This window comes from Medicago sativa, chromosome 2 (genome assembly GCF_051527215.1).
Source record: "Medicago sativa cultivar Bolivia chromosome 2, Bolivia_mono, whole genome shotgun sequence".
NCBI lineage: Eukaryota > Viridiplantae > Streptophyta > Magnoliopsida > Fabales > Fabaceae > Medicago > Medicago sativa.
In genome coordinates this window covers 15378679-15397341 of record NC_140750.1, presented here as the reverse complement: position 1 = coordinate 15397341, position 18663 = coordinate 15378679, and the positions used below count along the sequence as shown (strand labels likewise).

Here is an 18663-nt window from a genome sequence, read left to right as displayed (position 1 = left end):
TTATGGATCATTTAACGTTAAAATGGTAGGTCCAAAAGTGTTTATGACATCAAACATGACTATTTTTCTTCTTCTTTTTAAGCTTAACCTCAACTTTGACTTAGGGATGATAATTGATACCTTTTGGGCAAGGTACTATAGTGTTCATCCTCGTATATGTGTTTATAAAAATTTCCCGTACCTGAGCTCATATCTTTGCAGGCAACAAGTTTAGTGTTCGTATCCTATGGACATCTAAGCGTTCGTACACACGTCTATTACCCGCACTTTAACAACAAAAAGACAATAAATAACAAAAAACATCACGCCGTAATTAAAATATGATCTAAAATCTTTTAAGTCAACTTATAAAATATTACACAACATAGTATTTAGCCAAATAAAATGCATCAAAAATGTAAAAAACAAATGCAAATAACAATAAATATCAAAGACTTAGAATTAATTAACTAATCTTAGTAGGGAAATGTTAACTTATGCCCTTAAGACACAAGTTTAGAAGTCAAATGTAGAAACTTATTTTTGAAAATTGTGTATTCAATGTCTTGAAAGGTTAAAAACTTATTTTTCAATACAAAACTTATGTTTTAATTCTTTTTTTAGATTCTTAATTTATGCTCTTATGACACAAGTTAACATGTATTATAAAATTATAATTATAGTAGATATAATGTGCGGGGTGTGAGGCGGGCTGGGCACTAGAATGTCCATACCCACGCACATACTGTTCAAATTTGCGGGTAATTACCCAAGTCCAGACTCACACACAACAATCTAGGATTTACCCGCTCATCGTGGGTATTTTTTACGGATGCGCATTGGGCTTGAGTCTAATTGTCATCCATATTTACCATGGATAATTTAAGATAAATGATTAAAAACAAAAACTGAAGATAAAAAAAGGAAAAAATAAATAAATATGATTCCTTATTAGCACATACTGACCGGTGACTTGCAGCAAAAGGCAAAGAAACACGGAGCCAATGATTATGGGTCTGACTCTGACTCTGGTTCAATCCGATCAGACCGTTAAACCTGAACCGGTAACTATACGATTCAATGTTTTGGTTTGATTTTAATTAACATGATTAATTATGATGTGATGTGGGTTTGTTTGAGAATAGGAAAGGTGAAAGGTTCAGCCAGCGTGATGGACTAACTAGCTAATTGTTTTCACTTTAAGGATGAGTAAGCAAAAAAAATTCTGTCCTCCCCCACCAATCAGATACCGTTGAGTTTTGTTTTAACAAACCTGATTTTGCATCACTTCTATATCTTTAGTATGAGAAGAAAAATAGGCGAAAAACAATGTAGATTTAAGAGAAATGATATTTCTATACTCATTTTTTGACAACTTTTGAAATATATATATATATATATATATATATATATATATATATATATATATATATATATATATATCTGTGTGTGTAAGCTTAATTACACTTTTGGCCCTCGCATTTTGACCGGCTCATGAAATTGGTCCTGCTTCTTTCAAATCAAACAAAATCGTCCCTAAACTATCATTTTTTTTGCAGTTTTAGTCCTACCCCTCCTATTTTCAACTCCAGAAACGCACAGAAATGACAGTTTTAGTCCAAACACCTATGCTCAACCATGAAATAAACAAGGAATAAAGCATGTGGGTACAAGGAATCTACTTTATTCAACACACTAACAAAAAAAAACCCTAATTTCTAAGACATGTTTCAGGTATGTAACATGTCTTAGAAATTAGGTTAGTGTGCCCTTAACACGTCATCCTCGAGCCCATCCAATCAAATAATTTCAATTAATTAGTTAATAAAATAAAATAAAAATTAAATAGGTTTTAAGGGGGAAAGACAACATGATCTATTTAAATTGGAAGGCAGTTTTCAGTAGCCTTCTTCAAACCCACATGACTTAACAATGTCACTGATTTAGGCTCTGTTTGGTAAAAAATAGCGGATAGCTGATAAGCTAGCTGATAGCTTATAGCTGATGGCTGATGATTTATAGCTGATAAGTTAATTGAAGTGTTTGGTAAAATTAGCGGTTCAACTAACTGATAAATGTAAAATGACATAAAAGGACATTCTTAATTCATAACAAAATTTATATATATTAGTTTTTAAGTATTTAAAATTTACTCATTTAAATTTATTAATTTAATATATCTTCTTTTAGGGATTTAATATATCTTTTATATATTATAAAATTAAACTTTGTTGCCATATTTATTTTCAAATGTTTATCCTTAAAAAATTAAACGTAACTATTTAATTGTACTTAGTTGAAAATGTCGAAAGGGATGTTTTCATTAAAATTAAAATGTAAACATAACTGAAGGTATAAAGGAAAAAAATGAAATAAAGGAATCAGATAGATGTAACCAAAAAAAAGATATGAAATACTAGAAACCATTGCAAAGGAAACTGAAATACTAGAAACAGATATGAAATGGTTTAGTTCCGTGAAAAAAAGAAAGAAACTGAAGGTATAAAGGAAAAAAAATGAAAGGCAAGTGAATATTTGTCACGGAGGGCTAGTAGTATTTTCCGTAAGAAAACAAAGGGATTGTAGTTGCTTCAAAAAAAAACAAAGGGATTGTAGCATTTTATTAAGGAGCAATATTATAATTAATTATAATGGGTAAAAATGGAATTTAGATAAAATAACAAGGGTAATAATGGAAGAAAAAACAAAAAGCTATAAGCTATAAGCTCAAACGCTACTTGGAATAGCTTCTGAAAAATAGCTTATACGTTGTAAAAAAGCGTTACCAAACAGAGCTTTTTTTGTCAGACGAGCTTATAAGCTATGAGCTAAAAGCTATAAGCTCTTTTTTTGGGTTACCAAACATAGCCTTAATGGTACTTTCCTATAAGTCGTCATCAACTTCTCCTAAGATGCTTTCAAACCCACAATATCATCTCTTGCATTGTTTTATAATTATCAAACATACCGACTTAAGTTTCTTTGAATAATTTCAGAACTCTTAATCAACATAAACTTCATCATCAAAGTCCTAAAATTGATGAGACTGGAATTAGAAAAAAACTGAATTCTCCACACAATTATGAAACTTGAATTATTGGTATAATAAAAGAGATGGACAAGGTTACGGAAAAGAAGGGTGAGTCGTTCCAAAAAATGGAGAGAGAGAGAGAGTAACTCCACTTAGAGAATTGATCGTGGGTGGCAATATTATTTTTTCTTTCTATTTTTATATTAAAGTAATTAATTGAAATTATTTGATTGGATAGGCTCAAGGATGACGTGTTAAGGGCAAGATCATGCAAGAATTTCTCAAACTATATTGATAGAAGCTAACGCGTACATTTAGTTAAAGGAGAATGTTAACCAGTGCCCCGGGGCATTGGTTAAGCAGCTAAAAGAGGTAAGATTTTATTAAAAAGTTGTGTAATAATTAGTTAGTCAAAAGTAATAGTTTATATTTCCAAAACAATTTTTCTTCTTTAACCAGTGCTGTGCTCTCGGACATTGGTTAACAAGACCTTAGTTAAATTAAATAAAACTATGGTTTAAAAAAATTATTAATTAAATTAAATCAAATATTCCGCTCCCCACTTCTTCAAGCCACTTCCTCTCCGGATACAAAATTCAAATCTCATTTACCCGTTGCATTCAACAACAACAAGAGGGAAACTCTTCATTTTCATTTTCAAATTCATCACTCATTTCAAAAAATCAATCCCCGGAAAATGAGACAACCCACCGCCACCCACCGTCGCCAACCCAAAGACACCTACCCACCACCAACCCCCTTAAACCACCGCGACTCCGACATCAGTCTCGTCAGCAGCCGCCCTTCCTCCGTCGGAATCCCCTCATTCGACCTTTACAAAGACCGCTCCTATCAACAATCCGCAATCGCAACCATCAACTCCTTCCTCGCCTCTCACAATTTCCACATCTCTTTCAAATCTTCTCCTTCCCCTTCCGCTAAACAAATCCACGAAACCCTAATTTTCCTCACCGAACTCCTTGAATTTCCCGTTACAAAAATCGAAGACGATCTTCCTTTACTTCTCAAACTCTTCAACTACCCTTTTAAACTTAATAAATCAATTCTTAAAAACCCTGCTACCCCGCATCAATGGCCTTCAATGCTTTGTCTTATTCACTGGCTTGTTCAGATCTGTAATTTTAACCTATCTCTCTCGAATTCGTCGAGTACCACAACTATTCTTCATAATAATAATATTCTATTTGGATATTGTTTGAATAGTTATCTTAATTTCATTGGAGGTGATGACGAGGCTATTCTTGATATGGAAAATCAAATTCGTGAAAAGATTCTTCATGAGAAATCTGTTGCTGAGGAGAAGCTGGTTGCTGTGGAGCAAACTGTTGTTGAGTTGGAGGCGCAATTGGAGGAGGTGAGATCTGCGCTGTCTAAGAAGGATGAGCTTGAGAAAGAGAAGGCTGTGTTGGAAGGTGATGTGAATAAGTTTCATAAGATAATTGAGGAGTTTGGATCAAGGATTGAGCCGTTGGAGAGGGTTTTGGCGGAGAAGGAGAAGCAGTTGGAGGCTAAGGTGGTGGAGAATGAGAGGATTGTTGAGGAGAATGAGGAGCTTAAGACGAAAGTGGAGTTGCAGACTTTTAATGCAAGAGATGTGGATAGGATGAAGAGGGAGTTGCAGGCTGCTGAGAGGGATGCTAGTGAGGCGGAACTTGCTAGGAATGCTTGGGAGGAAAAGTGTTGGGAAGTTGATAGCACTCTCGCACATAAGATCAAAGACTTAGAGGCTCTCTCCATCGATTGCAACCAGGCCCTTAGGAGGTTCTTTTCTTTTCTTCATGTATTTTACTGTGCCCCATTTGTTTTATAATCATTTGTTAAATTGCTGCTATAGTCTAGCGGATTTAGGACCAACCACTATTGTTTTGAGATACGTTATGTTATATAGTACAAAATGTTGTCAAATAGTGGTTGTTATAGTGGTGCTATAGCACTATTGCATAGCGAAATTTTAACAATCCTCTATTTTACGCTATCAGCAATTGAAAACACTGATCATAATTACTAGTTAGTTGAATGTGCACTATTTGGCTATTTGTCTTTAGACTAGACAAATTCATTCGCTGATGTGTTAATGTTAGCAGGGAATTAATTACTAAGCAAATGTTTCATTTCATGTGCTTCTAGGTTGAAGATTGGTAATGACATTCAGTATGTGTTGAATCCCAAGGGAACCACGCCTGCTGAAATCATGGGTTTTGATTACAAAGTCATGCTGAAGCCTGTACTTGAATCCTATGCTGATGACATCAAGAGAAGTTCGGTGGTGAAATTGGAAGAGTTGGTTTCCCTTCAGAAAAAGTCCGCTGAAAATGCTGCTAGGCTTGAGGGGAAAAGAAATCAACTTGCTGCACTGCAGTCACGCATTGATCAAGTAAGTGTATTTTGTCTTTCTTAGTACTGATTTTAATACTTATTGTGCGATGTGTGCTTGTGCTTTACATGAAGGACATGAATCCTAGTTTTCTTAGATTGATTATTGTCGAATTTGATGTACTGAGAGAGTGAGTTTGGATAGAGATTGATTGTGTGTGGACAGTGTGGTATCAGAGTGGTGCTGGCCTGCAGGAATTAGAATGTGGAAGCTGATGCAGGGGTAATGTTGTTGAATTGATGGCTCATGCCTGTGTTTCATACTTGTTGTTGTACTACTGTCTACTGGTTCTTATTTATGTTTTTTTCTCATCAAATTGAAATCACTCCTTGTACTTGTCCTCTGACTCCACGCGACAATGTTTAAATAATAATATTAATAATAGGTCCAGTCCAAAGTACATAGTTTAAGTAACTGATATTTCTTTTAGTTGTTATCTTTACACATAGAGAAAATGATATAGTATGTGACCGAAAAACAAAATTAAAATACTATTAAAAGGAAAATTCTTTGTTGTAGATGACAAATCAAATTCATACCCACTCTTCCCTTTTCTGACAATGTTTATGTTACACTCTCTGTTGTTTGACTTTTTCTTTTCTACTGCTTGTTGATTTATTCACTAGCTGGAAACTCAAATGGACATGATAAAGAATGAAACACAGGACTATAGAAATAGATGTTCTGCCGAAGCTAAGAAGATGTCGGACGATATCCAGCTAGCTGATCATGATGTGGGCATTATGGAAAGCGAGGCAGCTGAGGTTTTAAAGGTAAAATCTGGATTCTTATTTTTATCTTTAATAGTAAAATCAGTTGTATTTGAACCAAATTGGGGGAAAAGGCGTTGGTAGTTGTTATATGTATTGAATGTTTGAACATCTGTCTGTCATTGTTATGTTTATTGTGTTTCAATGAACTTGGAGGGTTGCTGTAAATATGCATTCCACATTGATTGGCCAATTTCGTGCCAGTTTAGTTTTTGGATTTTTTCCTAAGATGCTAGTTGCTACCCATTGATCTTGTGTTTCAATTATTTTTTTGGCTTGTATTATACTGTGCAAGAATATGAGTGCATAATTTGACATAATTTCTTACTTCCACATCTAGCATGTTTTTCGTACTGTGTTGAAGGGCCATATATTTGTAGCTATATATTTCTTACTTCCATAATTTGTGATATGTAACATGTAACTTGCAGCTATATATTTGTAGTAACGAGTTAGTTCAAGGGCCATCAAGCTTAAACTATCTCCAAACTTAGCAACATGAATATTTCAACATAATATATACTATGCTTTTCTTTGCTGAATACCTCGTTTTAAATCTTTCCCAATTTATGTGACAACATTGTATCTAATGAACTTTTTATATTGTTGTCAAGGCATCTGAATTGAAGTTGCAGGAAACGATTAGACAAACTGATGAAGAAATTCAAATGCATGCCGGTAAACTTTTTAAGTTGATTGATGCAGTCTCAAAGTATAAAGAACATGTGGGATCTAAAGTTTCAGAGATTAGAAGCGGGCTATCAGAAACTGTAACTGAAGTCTCAAATATATACAGAGATTCATTCCCAGAAAAATATAGTTATATATTGGAGGCAAGCCGTAAAATTCAGAGAATTGAATAAGCGAAGCTTCATGTTGACAGTCTTCTTAGTTACTGCTTTGCTTCACTTGATTGTTCTACTTTTAAATATGAATGAATGTTGTTAATTGAAAGTAGGTTTTTTAGTATTGGGTTGTAACTAGTAGTCATTAAAGTTAATGACTCTGTCTACTTTTAAATATGAATGAATGTGGTTCATTGAAAGTAGGTTTTTTAGTATTGGGTTGTAACTAGTAGTCATTAAAGTTAATGACTGTGTCTAATCATTGTCCATTCAGCTCCATATTTTGCTCGTGTATTCATCTTGTTCCATCAATTTGATGTAAAGATGCTGCTGATTGAATTAGAGATTAGATTAGATTACGTGCATCATTAGATTGAAGGCACAATACGCAAAGAAGAATAGAAAATGGAGGCTTTCGATTTTATCTATATCTATGTTATGTATACAAATATATTCTATTTGGTGTTGTATTTTCTTCTTCATTATAATTTTATCCTTCATTTAAACATTCTTTTTATTTATTCAATGCAATTAAATAAATAATTGAATTTTTATATGTATAATCTATATCTATATCATAATCTATATCTATATCCCCCTTAAAAACAAAATCTATGTTTATACTAATTTATAAAGAGGATAAAACTAACAAAAAAAAAAAAAAAAGAGGATATCAAGTTTCTGTGTAGCTTTATTCTTTCAATTTTACTCTTTATTTAAACTATTTTATTTATAATTTTGTCTTTTTCTATCCAAAGAATTGAAATTTTAATACCCAGATATATAGTAACGAGTGAATCTGTTCTTCATATGCCAATATTAGCTTACACATAATTTGAGTAGAAAGTAAGTTTACACTCCCATTATCCCCCAGTCTATTCCCATAATTACTCTCTATGCCATACCTTCTCCAAATTATCTGTATCCTTTTTCACATATGACGATATATCTCACAAATTTTCAAATATATACATATTTCTTTCTCAAAAAAAAAATATACATCTTTTTTTTTAAGGAAAAAATATACATCTTTTATAATTTAAATTCATTAAAACTTTGGAATGAGAGAAATATACGAACAAAAAAGTCTCTTCGAGTAATAAGTTTGTGTAGCATTTTTAATTTGGTAGAGAACGAAGTGGTTGAGTTTAAGTGGTTAACAAACTCTTTTTAAAATGAATTGATTGAAAGAATTTTTTGGCAAAATTACACAATTAGTCCATTAACTTAATTTTAGGTAACACTTTCGTCTTTTATTTTTTTTTTGTCACGATTTAGTCCTTTATGTTATAAAATAACAACATAGTTATCCTTTTTTATGAAAAAATAATCAAAAACTCCAAAAAAAAATTCATCAAACTCATAGACAAACGCAAATCTTCATCATACAAACCTATAAAATAAAATTTCTTTGAAAAAAATCTTATAAAAAATGATAAGATATTGTCTTTTTATAACATAAAGGACTAAATCGTGACAAAAAAAAGATAAAGGACGGAAGTGTTACCTAAAATAAAGTTAAGGGACTAATTGTGTAATTTTGCCTTGATTTTTTGAGTAGAATAAATTTTTCTTAGACTCTATTGAACTACGAATTACGTGACTTTTTTCTTCATAAACAAAAAATATTGGGAAAATCTTATATTATTAATATAAAACATAATTTATTTAATATTAGGAGTATTCTTTTTTGTGTGAAGGAGTTTAAAAGGAGTTAAGGAAACATATTAAGAATTTGTCCCCTCAAAAAAAAGAAACATATTAAGAATTGTGGTATTTGAATGAACAAGGCAAAACTAAAGGCAGACAAGCCAACACGTAGGAGTAGTTTGGGTACACGAAAAACAAGTGGACCTCCTTCTCCAAATGTCAATTCCTAGCTTTCAATTTATCATTTCATTTGGAAAATGATTCCTGGACTCTCAAACCTCAATTTACCATTGGAGAGAAAAAGAAATAAAAATAATAAAGTGATAAAGTTGATTTTTATTTTTATTTTTGATATATAAAGTGATAAGTTGATATTGTGATAGAAAGAGAGATAAATAAAAAATAATATGTTAAATGAATGTAGAAAAATTAAAAGATGTACAAAAATAATAGAGAAATGATATTTGTACAACTATTTTAGAATAATTTTCTCTTTCATGCTCATATTATATTGGAAAATGTTAACCAGCACTAGTTAAGGAATTATAAAATAAAATGTTTTTTTCGAAAATTGTGTATTTTATTTTTTGAAACTTGAAAAAGTGTTGCTTTTGATCCTGAATTAGTTTTTTCTTTCCATATTCACCTGCTTAACTAGTGCCCGGGGGTACTGGTTAACAAGACCCTATTATGTTTTAACTTTTTTTTTTCTATTGTTTTGTCTTTCGTGTCAATACATACTTTTTAAAAAAAAAAAATATAATTGTCATATAAGTTATCAAACAAATGAATGTTTAAATAACATTATTTAAAATAATAATGAGAGCTCTATGCCTCTATCAGTTATCACCGTTCGTTTACCTTCTAGACACCGCTTCTCTTATATATTTGTAGCCTTGCTCAAATCTATATAATATAAATTTACGGCCTATTCCATAGCCCTTTATGGAAATGTTTTTCTTCTCTTCTATTCTTGACATGTGTCACTAGATTTCAAGGTTTTAAAGTTTCATTCAACTAGCGACATGTGGCATTCTAATGTTGCTCCATTCTCAAGCATTTGTGTATTAATTTTTCTATGGAACCATGTGTTTTTTATTTTTGGAAGACCAATTATATTGTATTATTATTTTTTCTATCGAACCATGTTTTTTTTTTGAAGACCAATTATATTGTATTATTATATTATTTGTATAATCGTGTAATGTAGTGTTTTATTATCATATGTTTTATAGTTGATATTAAGGAATGAAATTTTAACGAGATTGTTTTATATAATATGATATTTCAATTATAACATAAAAATATGTGCAGAATAAATAAAAATATGTGCGGAATAAATTGCATATATTTTTAACCTATTAAAAAGATTATCAGATTTATAATTTATCGCAAAATATAAAATATAAGTCATATTTTTATGACAAAATATAAAATGTAAGTCACATTTTTATAAAATGAAAATCACCCATAATAACCGTTGTTAAATCATAATAATCCCTGTGCCAAGTATAGTGACCGTGATCCACCATATTTTTTTTAATAAATTTCGTTGAATATTTATTTTAGGAAAGAAAACAAATCGGATACTTTATTTTAGGATAGAAGAAAATTTTGGAATTGGAGGTATTTAATTGGAATTAAAATCATAAATGAGTGATTGGCAAAGAATATAAAAATTATGATTTCAGTTGATTCTATTTAATGGACTTGCTAAAAAAAAGTTAAACCTTCCCTTAAAAAAAAGTCTTAAACAAAAAAAATTCGGAATTGCTTAATTGATAAAAAAAAAAAAATTCGAGACCTTTCCTCTAAAATTGCAAAAACCATTAAACAAATTGAATGGCGTAAAATTCATAGTGCTATTTAGTTTTTTTCAAATGCAATCATTTAAAAAAAATATATTATATTTTGCTTAATATCTAAGATATGAGCTCAAATTTACGGATATTGCCTGTTGTCTAAGATTTGTCTAAGATGTTTCAAATTTGTGACTTTTTGAAAAATAATAGATATTTTTCACATTTATTTTATCCTTAAATCAAGGGAGTGATTAATTGTTTTTTTTTTTTGTCGAAGAAATCAAGGGAGTGATTATTGTTATTACTTGATGATTTTTCCTATAAATATTGTTTATGATACTCACAAGTTTTACATCACTTGAAAAATGCAACAAAGATTTTCTGAAAGTCTTCTCTAAACCCAATTTTTTTTAATTTTGGAAGGGAGGCCCCTATTATTTTTGTTTGTTTTTTTTTTTTTGCTAAACCAGGAGAGTGGACATGCATCAAGGGGAAGCAACGACATCCCAACTAGGTTGGCACCCCGCAGAACCCCCATCCTATGCCGCCACACTCAGAAGAAATTTTATTAAAAAAAGGGGAAAAAAATTACATGAGGGGGGACTAGGCCAAAACCCTCAAAAAAAACAAGAAACAAAAAGGAACCAAACAGAAAAATAAACAGAAAACAGAAAAAAGAGAACAACTGTCTACGGGAACCTAAAGCGAGGGAACCCACTCCGGTCCAAGAAGAAATCAGTCTGAAGAGTCTGAGGCAACACCGAGAACCAAATGGAGCCTTGTGTCGAGTGACCCATATTTGCCAGCAAATCAGCACAACAATTTCCTTCCCATATTATTTTTGTTTGTTGAATTGTTCTTTGTTTTCTTATTTTCATATTATCTTCTATGCCTCCTTTCGAATAATCATTTCAATTTTCAATGTTTTCGTTGGTAGACTTTGGTTTATGTGATTGAAAAATGTTTTTTTTTTTGACAGAATGTGATTGAAAAATGTTAATCTCTCATTCTCATTAACATATATTGTCGTTTTCATTTTTAATTTAGATTACATAAAGCTCTTATTTTTATATCTTTTATTGTTTTTTGAGTTTAGACAGGGAGACAAAGTGATTAGAAATTGTGACGCACAACAAGTTGTTTATGAGGAAAAAGAGTCATATGATGGAGCATTGCAAAAGACATTGACAATGAGGAGTTTGAATTTAGTGTATAAGAAATAGTGCATTATTTCTTTAATTGTTTTTTTTTTCAAATACAAGAATGACATAGAATTGACTGAAGATTGTATTTATTATATTGGAAATTTTAGTGTTGTGTGTCGTGAATGCCCCTTTTTCTTAATGGTTTGCAATTATTAATTTATTGTATATCACATGTACATGAACAATACAAATATATTAATACATGTGTATGAATTTAGATTTTTTTTCACGAGTCTTTTTTAACACCATTAACGTGCCTTTTTTCTTAAAAACTATTTTAACAACTTCTCACCTTCAGTAACACTTTTCACGTAAGAAATTATACGGTGAACTCTCACATAATAATTAATAGTTATATACAACCAATATTTCTTAAAAAAAAGTTATACACAACCAATCAAATAAATGCAAGTAATAAAGTAATAACAAAAATAAAATTATTTAATAAAATATATTAATGCGATATTTCCCTCTGTAACGAAAAAAAATATCAATGTGATACAAACTTCCTAAATAAGTCATTGAATTGTAATATTTTGAATAAACATTAATTTTTATGAGAATATTTTCCTTAAGGAATAATGATGTCTTCAAATAAGTCATTTTATTATAAGATTTCAAATAATATTTAGATTTAATGAGAAGATTATCCTTAATGACAAATTCTAATAATACTTTGTTATGTATAATGTATTTGATTTTTTATGAATAAATTGATTAATTTGTTAACTAACTTTTTTTTCAATAAAAAAACAAAATATGTATGAATAAAAATACTTTGATCTTTTGTAAAAAAAATTAAACCTAAGACATTTTTAAAATAATTCTATTAACCTTTTTAGGAAAATCGGTCAATTTCATGTTATCACAAGTTGATTTAAATTGGTGATACGTCTTTAATATCTAAGATATATCTTTTTACCACTAGATTAAACTTTTATAAATTTATTACATTAATCTTTTATTTGCTATTTTTTTTTATGATACTTCATCTTACCTTATGAGTGTGTGTGCGTGTGTCAAATTTTATCAACTTGTGATAAAATGAAATGAAAAAGGTTTCCAATTTAGATTAAACTTTTACAAATTTATTACATTAATCTTTTATTTGCTATTTTTTTTTTTTATGATACTTCATCTTACCTTATGAGTGTGTGTGCGTGTGTCAAATTTTATCAACTTGTGATAAAATGAAATGAAAAAGGTTTCCAATTTTTTTCAATAATACTTATTAGTTTAATCTATTTTTGTATCAAGCCTATTAATCTATTGTTCCTTTATATTATTAACATTAAAAGATTTTTCTAAAACTTTATTTTGGATATGTAAAAATTGATCCAAATTATATTGCATTAAATTTGATTGGATTTTTTTTCTTTAAAAGATTCATCCAAGTTAAAGTTAACCGTGTTTGATTTTATATTTGGATCATATGATATTTTGCCTCAAAAACATTTCGAATTAGACTTCAAACACACCTAACATTGTGATGTCAAAATATAAACTAAGACGGTCAACAAGGGAGCTCCCAAAATTGGGTGCTTAATTGGATCCAACAAGTACATCTCACTCATTTTTATTTATTTTTTAATGTTAATACTCAACAACCTTATCTCTCCAACTCATCATCTCAAGATCTTTTAACAAAGTGAGTCTCTAAATAAATTTATATCATTACATTTCAATAAAATTCATTTCTTAATACAATATTCTATCCTAGATTTTTTTTTTGTATTTTGATCTTACTATAGTTAATACATGCTTTAGGAAAAGAAAGGGAAATTTTATTACATACAAGAGTGAGATGTTATCTTATCATATAATTTTATTTGTTATTAGGAATTATGACAAAGATTTGTTTGGACTTAAAGTTCTATCTAGAGAAAGTTTGATTATCCAACATATTGTATTGGTTATGGACGTAAGGCTTAAGAGGAGGGAAAAGAGGAGATGCCACGGTTGGGCTATAAGGACCAAGTGGTGGAAATTAGAAAAGATTTTAAAGGAAGGTTGCACAAAGCTACATGAAAGCAATAATGATATGTGGGACAGGATGGCATATGAGATTAGAAAATTAGAAAAAGAGACACTAGGAGAATGAATAGGTTTTGGACCTCGGAGTAAAGAATCTTGGTGGAACCAAATTGTTTGAAGTAAAGTGAGAATCAAAAGAGAATGTTTTAAAACGTGGTATCGGTTAAAAGTATAGAAATTCAGAAAAGTTATAAGATAAATAAGAAAGGGGGCCAAGAAGGCATTGTATGAAGCATGAACACACCATTTTAATGGGTTATACTAATCTTTAGGCACAAAGGAGGGAGAAAAGTTTATACATAATCTTTCTAAGGGACATGAAAGAACGAAAAGTGATTTAGATCAAGTGAAGTGTATTAAAGATGAAGAGAGTAAATTTATTGCTCAGTAAAGAGATTTAAAGGATAAATGGAAGTAGTATTTTCAAAACTTATTTAATGAAGGTTATGAGATCTTACCATACTCTAGCAATATAGACATTAAAGAGGAGGATAGAAATTATAACTATCGTCGAATTCAATAACACGAGGTAAAAGAAGCATTGAATAGGATGAGTAATGACAAGGCAAATGAGCTTGAAAACATACCTATTGAAGTGTGAAAAAGCCTTGGAGAAAGAGGCAATGGGTGGCTCACCAATTTTTTTTTAATGAAATTAGTCAAAGCGAATACCAGATGAGTGAAGAAAAATCATTTTAATTTTGATCGGTAAGAAGAATGGGAATATACAAAATTTAGCAATTTATGGAGGAATAAAACTTGTGAGTCATACCATAAAAATATGGAAAAGAGTGATTAAACAAACACTAAGGAAAGAAACTCGAGTTACAGATAATCAATTTTGGTTTTATGATTGGAAGGTGAACTCTAAAAGAGATCTACTTACTACGTCGAGTGATGAAGCAATAACAGATGGATATAAAACAATTTATTTATTATTTTACTAAAACTGTCAGAAATATTAAATAGCAAAATTTCTGACACGTGCTTAGCACAACTGTCCAAGTATATATAATTTGTTAATTTGCTAATTTGGTATTAAAACAAAAAAGAGAGCAGAGGATCCGAGTAAAAAACATACAATAATGTAGGGAGTGCTTAACAATGTACAACCAAATCGAAAGAAAAATGAAGCTAATTACAGTGATTAAAAGTTCACAAATATCTCAAAAGTATGGATAATATTTAGAAACTTGCATGTTGCATATCAATAAATTACAACATTCAGGACAGGTTTGAAGTGGGTATCTATACCTCCATTACCCGTCCCATACACGTATTTTGAAATTGGGAAAAACCCAAACCCAATCAAACGGGTCTTACCTGTTAAATTGGGATGGATTCGGTCAGGTATATCTGTGGGTACGGGTTTTGATCCATACATAGGTTCCACAAACCAATCATAATAGGAACATGGGGTGCCATATATCTTATCGAAAAACCATTTTCAAAAAGGTAAATTTGGCAATAGTAAATATAAGAGAATATAAGGTGAACTTGAAATATCAATGTAGTGCCCGTTTGGTTCAGCTTTGAATATAATTGATTCTGAGAGAATTGATTCTGATAGAATTGATTCTGACAGAATTGATTCTGAGAGAATTGATTTATGTTTGGATACAATTATGTAGAATTGATTAAACAAAATGATTTATGTTTGGATGCAATTATGTAGAATTGCTTTTGAATGTATAATTACTAAAATAGACATAGCTAAAGGAGAATTGATAAAGAATGAGAATTGATAAAGGGCAATAAAGTAAAATAACGTGTTGTAATAATAAAATATACAAACCTATACACGTTGTTCAAGGAGAATTGATTCTAGAAAAGCTAGAAGCTAGGATTTGTAGCTTCATGGAGAATTGCTTTTGGAGGACAAAAGCAATTCTGAAAAGCTGAACCAAACACGTTGTTTTTGGCTAGAATTGCTTTTGGCACTGTAGAGAATTGATTTTGGGCTAGAATTGCTTCTCAGAAGCCAAACCAAACAGGCCCGTAATATATTATTGGTCCAAATATTACTATGTTGGAAATATTGAAACAATTGTCCTTATTTTGATGACAAATGTTATTAATTAGTTGTTAGATTAATATCTACTATTTCGTATGAGTTTGACCCATGTACCACCAACTCATTATTCCTTAACTCAAACCATTTGAGCTACCCAACTGCCCAAAACAATTTAAAATAAATTAGAGTTGTAAATTGAATATATACTTTATATTTGTAAAACCAAATATCTTAATACAACTAAATAATATTTATTTACAAAAACTCCACATCATTACAAGTTATACTTTTCGTCAAAAAACTTTATAATTTATAGTTTTATATTAAATTTATACTATTGTATATGTCAAATAACTTACATATTTCTTAACTTTGTTTTAATTGTTCTAAAAAAACATTGTTTAAATCAATGTTTTAAAACCCGGACCGGTGATCGACCCGATCAAAGTACTTGGTCACTGGTCGAACCAGTGGTCACTAGTCGGACAACATGACAGTTGACCCGATCAATATAAAAAAATTTATGACAAAAATTTACATTATGGATGAAATTTTGATAAAAAAATAATCATGTCTTTTTTTTCTCTATTTGAAGTTCATACATTAAAAAAATTACATTCACAGCTGCAAGTTTGCAAGTTAATTTCTTAACTGCAGCACAATTCAAGCTAATTCCAATTCAAATTCAAATTAGCTCATACATTAAACAAAAGTACTGCATAAAAAACCTCACAAATAAGTTCTAATTTAAATTTTATCTTTAAAACATAGTATGTTCTAAACATTGTTGGAAATCAATATATAACTGACTTACAAACCCAAGTAAGTTGCATAGTCAACAAAAAACAGAAACTCAAATAAGTTATAACAATTCAGTAATCAGTAAACTATTTATATCCATGGAGTCAAATTGTCATAGTCTTGATATCCATATTCATCATCTTCATCGGTTGAGATGGGAGAGGAGAACGACAGTTGAAAATGGCATTTGGGTTGGGAGTACGTGTTACTAGAGTTTTTGTCTGTATATATGTCGTGCCTTTTTATTAAAAAAAAATGAAAAACGGGTCGGGTGGACTAAACTGGTTCAGCGGTCCGCCCACTGACCGGAACAGGTCACACAGGTTTCAACGGGTTAATTGCATATCTTGTCCAGTAGCCTGCCGGAACCGCTGCACCCCCCGGTTCACGGGCCAACTGGTCCGACCGGTCGGGTCTGTCCGGGTTTTAATACAATGGTTTAAATTAATTTTCAATTCAATGTAAAAATTTCTTTTTATTAAACTTTAATAAGAGCTTAATTTCCCCGTGCTTGGCACGGGTCACTATACTAGTATATGGAAAATGATCTAGGTACATCCATTCATCACATAGATAACAAAAGAGTTTTGTTAACGAGTGTCCCCGGGGCACTCTTTAAGCATCTTAAATTTGGAAATTATTCTTTTAAAAAGTCAATTATTACGATTTCCAATGCATTCATTACATAACTTTTCATATAAAACTTACTATTTAAAGTGCTTAACGAGTACCCCCGAAGCACTCGTTAACATTTCCCATAACAAAAAGATGTTAAATGAATGTTAAAAAGGAAAATTGAGAGAAAATGAATGTTAAAAAGGAAGTTTACAAATACAAGCAATATATATCATACTTTTACAATATTAAATACATGTTATAAAAAAAACCAAAAACATATTTCTATCGTTAGTTATTTAACTTATGTCTAGAGTGTGTTTGAATAAGAGAATGTTTTAAGGTGATGCAATGTCTCGAGGGAATTCAAATACTTTTAAGTGAATTTTATCGTTTGGATGGTAATTTGAAAAATTTTCAAAATGATGGAAATTTATGAAGTATTTTGTTTAAATTAAATTTAGAAAATTTCAAATGACGTATAAAAGCTAAGAATTTCAAATTTCTTCATTCTTTATAATTTCTTAAATTTTGCATTATGGTTCTCAAATTTTCCAAATTTTTAAATAGACCCCAATAAATTTCCAAAAATTGCAAATTGACCCTTAATTTGTAAATGCAGAATAACTTTTGTCCACGTGAGTTTAGCTCAATTGGTATGGACAATGCATAAAATATGCAAGGTCCGGGATTCAAACCCCGACCACCACCAAAAACGCAGAATAACTTTTGTCCCAACATAAATTGGCAAAGGATAAAAAGAAATAGTCTGAGGTTAAATCTTTACCCGATTCTGTGCTACTTATATATTTCATTTTCTCTAGTTTTTAAAAGGAATAAAACCAACTAAAACTGCTTCTATAAGAAAGGAAAAAAAATCAAGTAGAATCAAAATTTTAATACGTCTGAGAGTTTGGCTCATTTGGTAAGACATATCATATGTAAGGGTCGAAACTTGAACCCCGACACCCAACTTATTCACTGTTAAGATGAATTTTTCAAACCGCTACACTACTTGAAAAAAATAATCAAAATTTTAATTATAATTTTTTGAACACGTCACAATTATAATTATTAATTATTAATTAGGTTACTTTAAAAAAATGAGACATTATCTGCTGGAGTTTTGTAAATCACTAACGTCATAACCTTAACTGATAAAAATCCTTGTCACTTACTCATAATGATGTGAAATTACACGTTCACTTTGTTCTGTTGCTCATAAATATAATTAATGTCTTCACCCTTCACCAAGACACGTATCTTCTTCTCTTTTATGTAACACTAACAATATGTCCTTTCACCTCATGTTACAAGGTTGATGTATAGTACTAAATACTTTGTACCCTCTACTATATTATCCCATCCCCACATTAAATTTCATTTCAGTGGTTCACAATTTCCCAACATTTTTTATGATCCTCATATTTCTACCTTAATATTATCATGGGTTCCACAATGTTTTTATTGTTTTCCTTCTCCCACTTACTATTTTTATGTGTTTGTTCTTCATCAAAAAACT

The 18663-nt window shown here is 30.4% G+C and overlaps 1 protein-coding gene across 2 annotated transcripts; it reads left to right on the top strand.

The window, feature by feature from the left end:
• The first annotated feature begins 3654 nt into the window (after window positions 1-3654).
• LOC146944905 (kinetochore protein NDC80 homolog) lies at window positions 3655-7526 on the top strand. Of its 2 annotated transcripts, XR_015026173.1 has the most exons (5): window positions 3655-4792; window positions 5159-5405; window positions 6032-6178; window positions 6790-7133; window positions 7225-7526. XR_015026173.1 is itself a non-coding variant. In XM_085743282.1 (4 exons), exons 1-4 carry the CDS (start codon window positions 3708-3710, stop codon window positions 7036-7038), a joined length of 1728 nt encoding a protein of 575 aa, XP_085599408.1. In that variant the 5' UTR covers window positions 3655-3707; the 3' UTR covers window positions 7039-7526. The 2 variants fall into 2 exon arrangements, 1 of the variants encoding a protein (XP_085599408.1); XM_085743282.1 differs by having other exon boundaries at window positions 6790-7526.
• Window positions 7527-18663: the final 11137 nt, after the last annotated feature.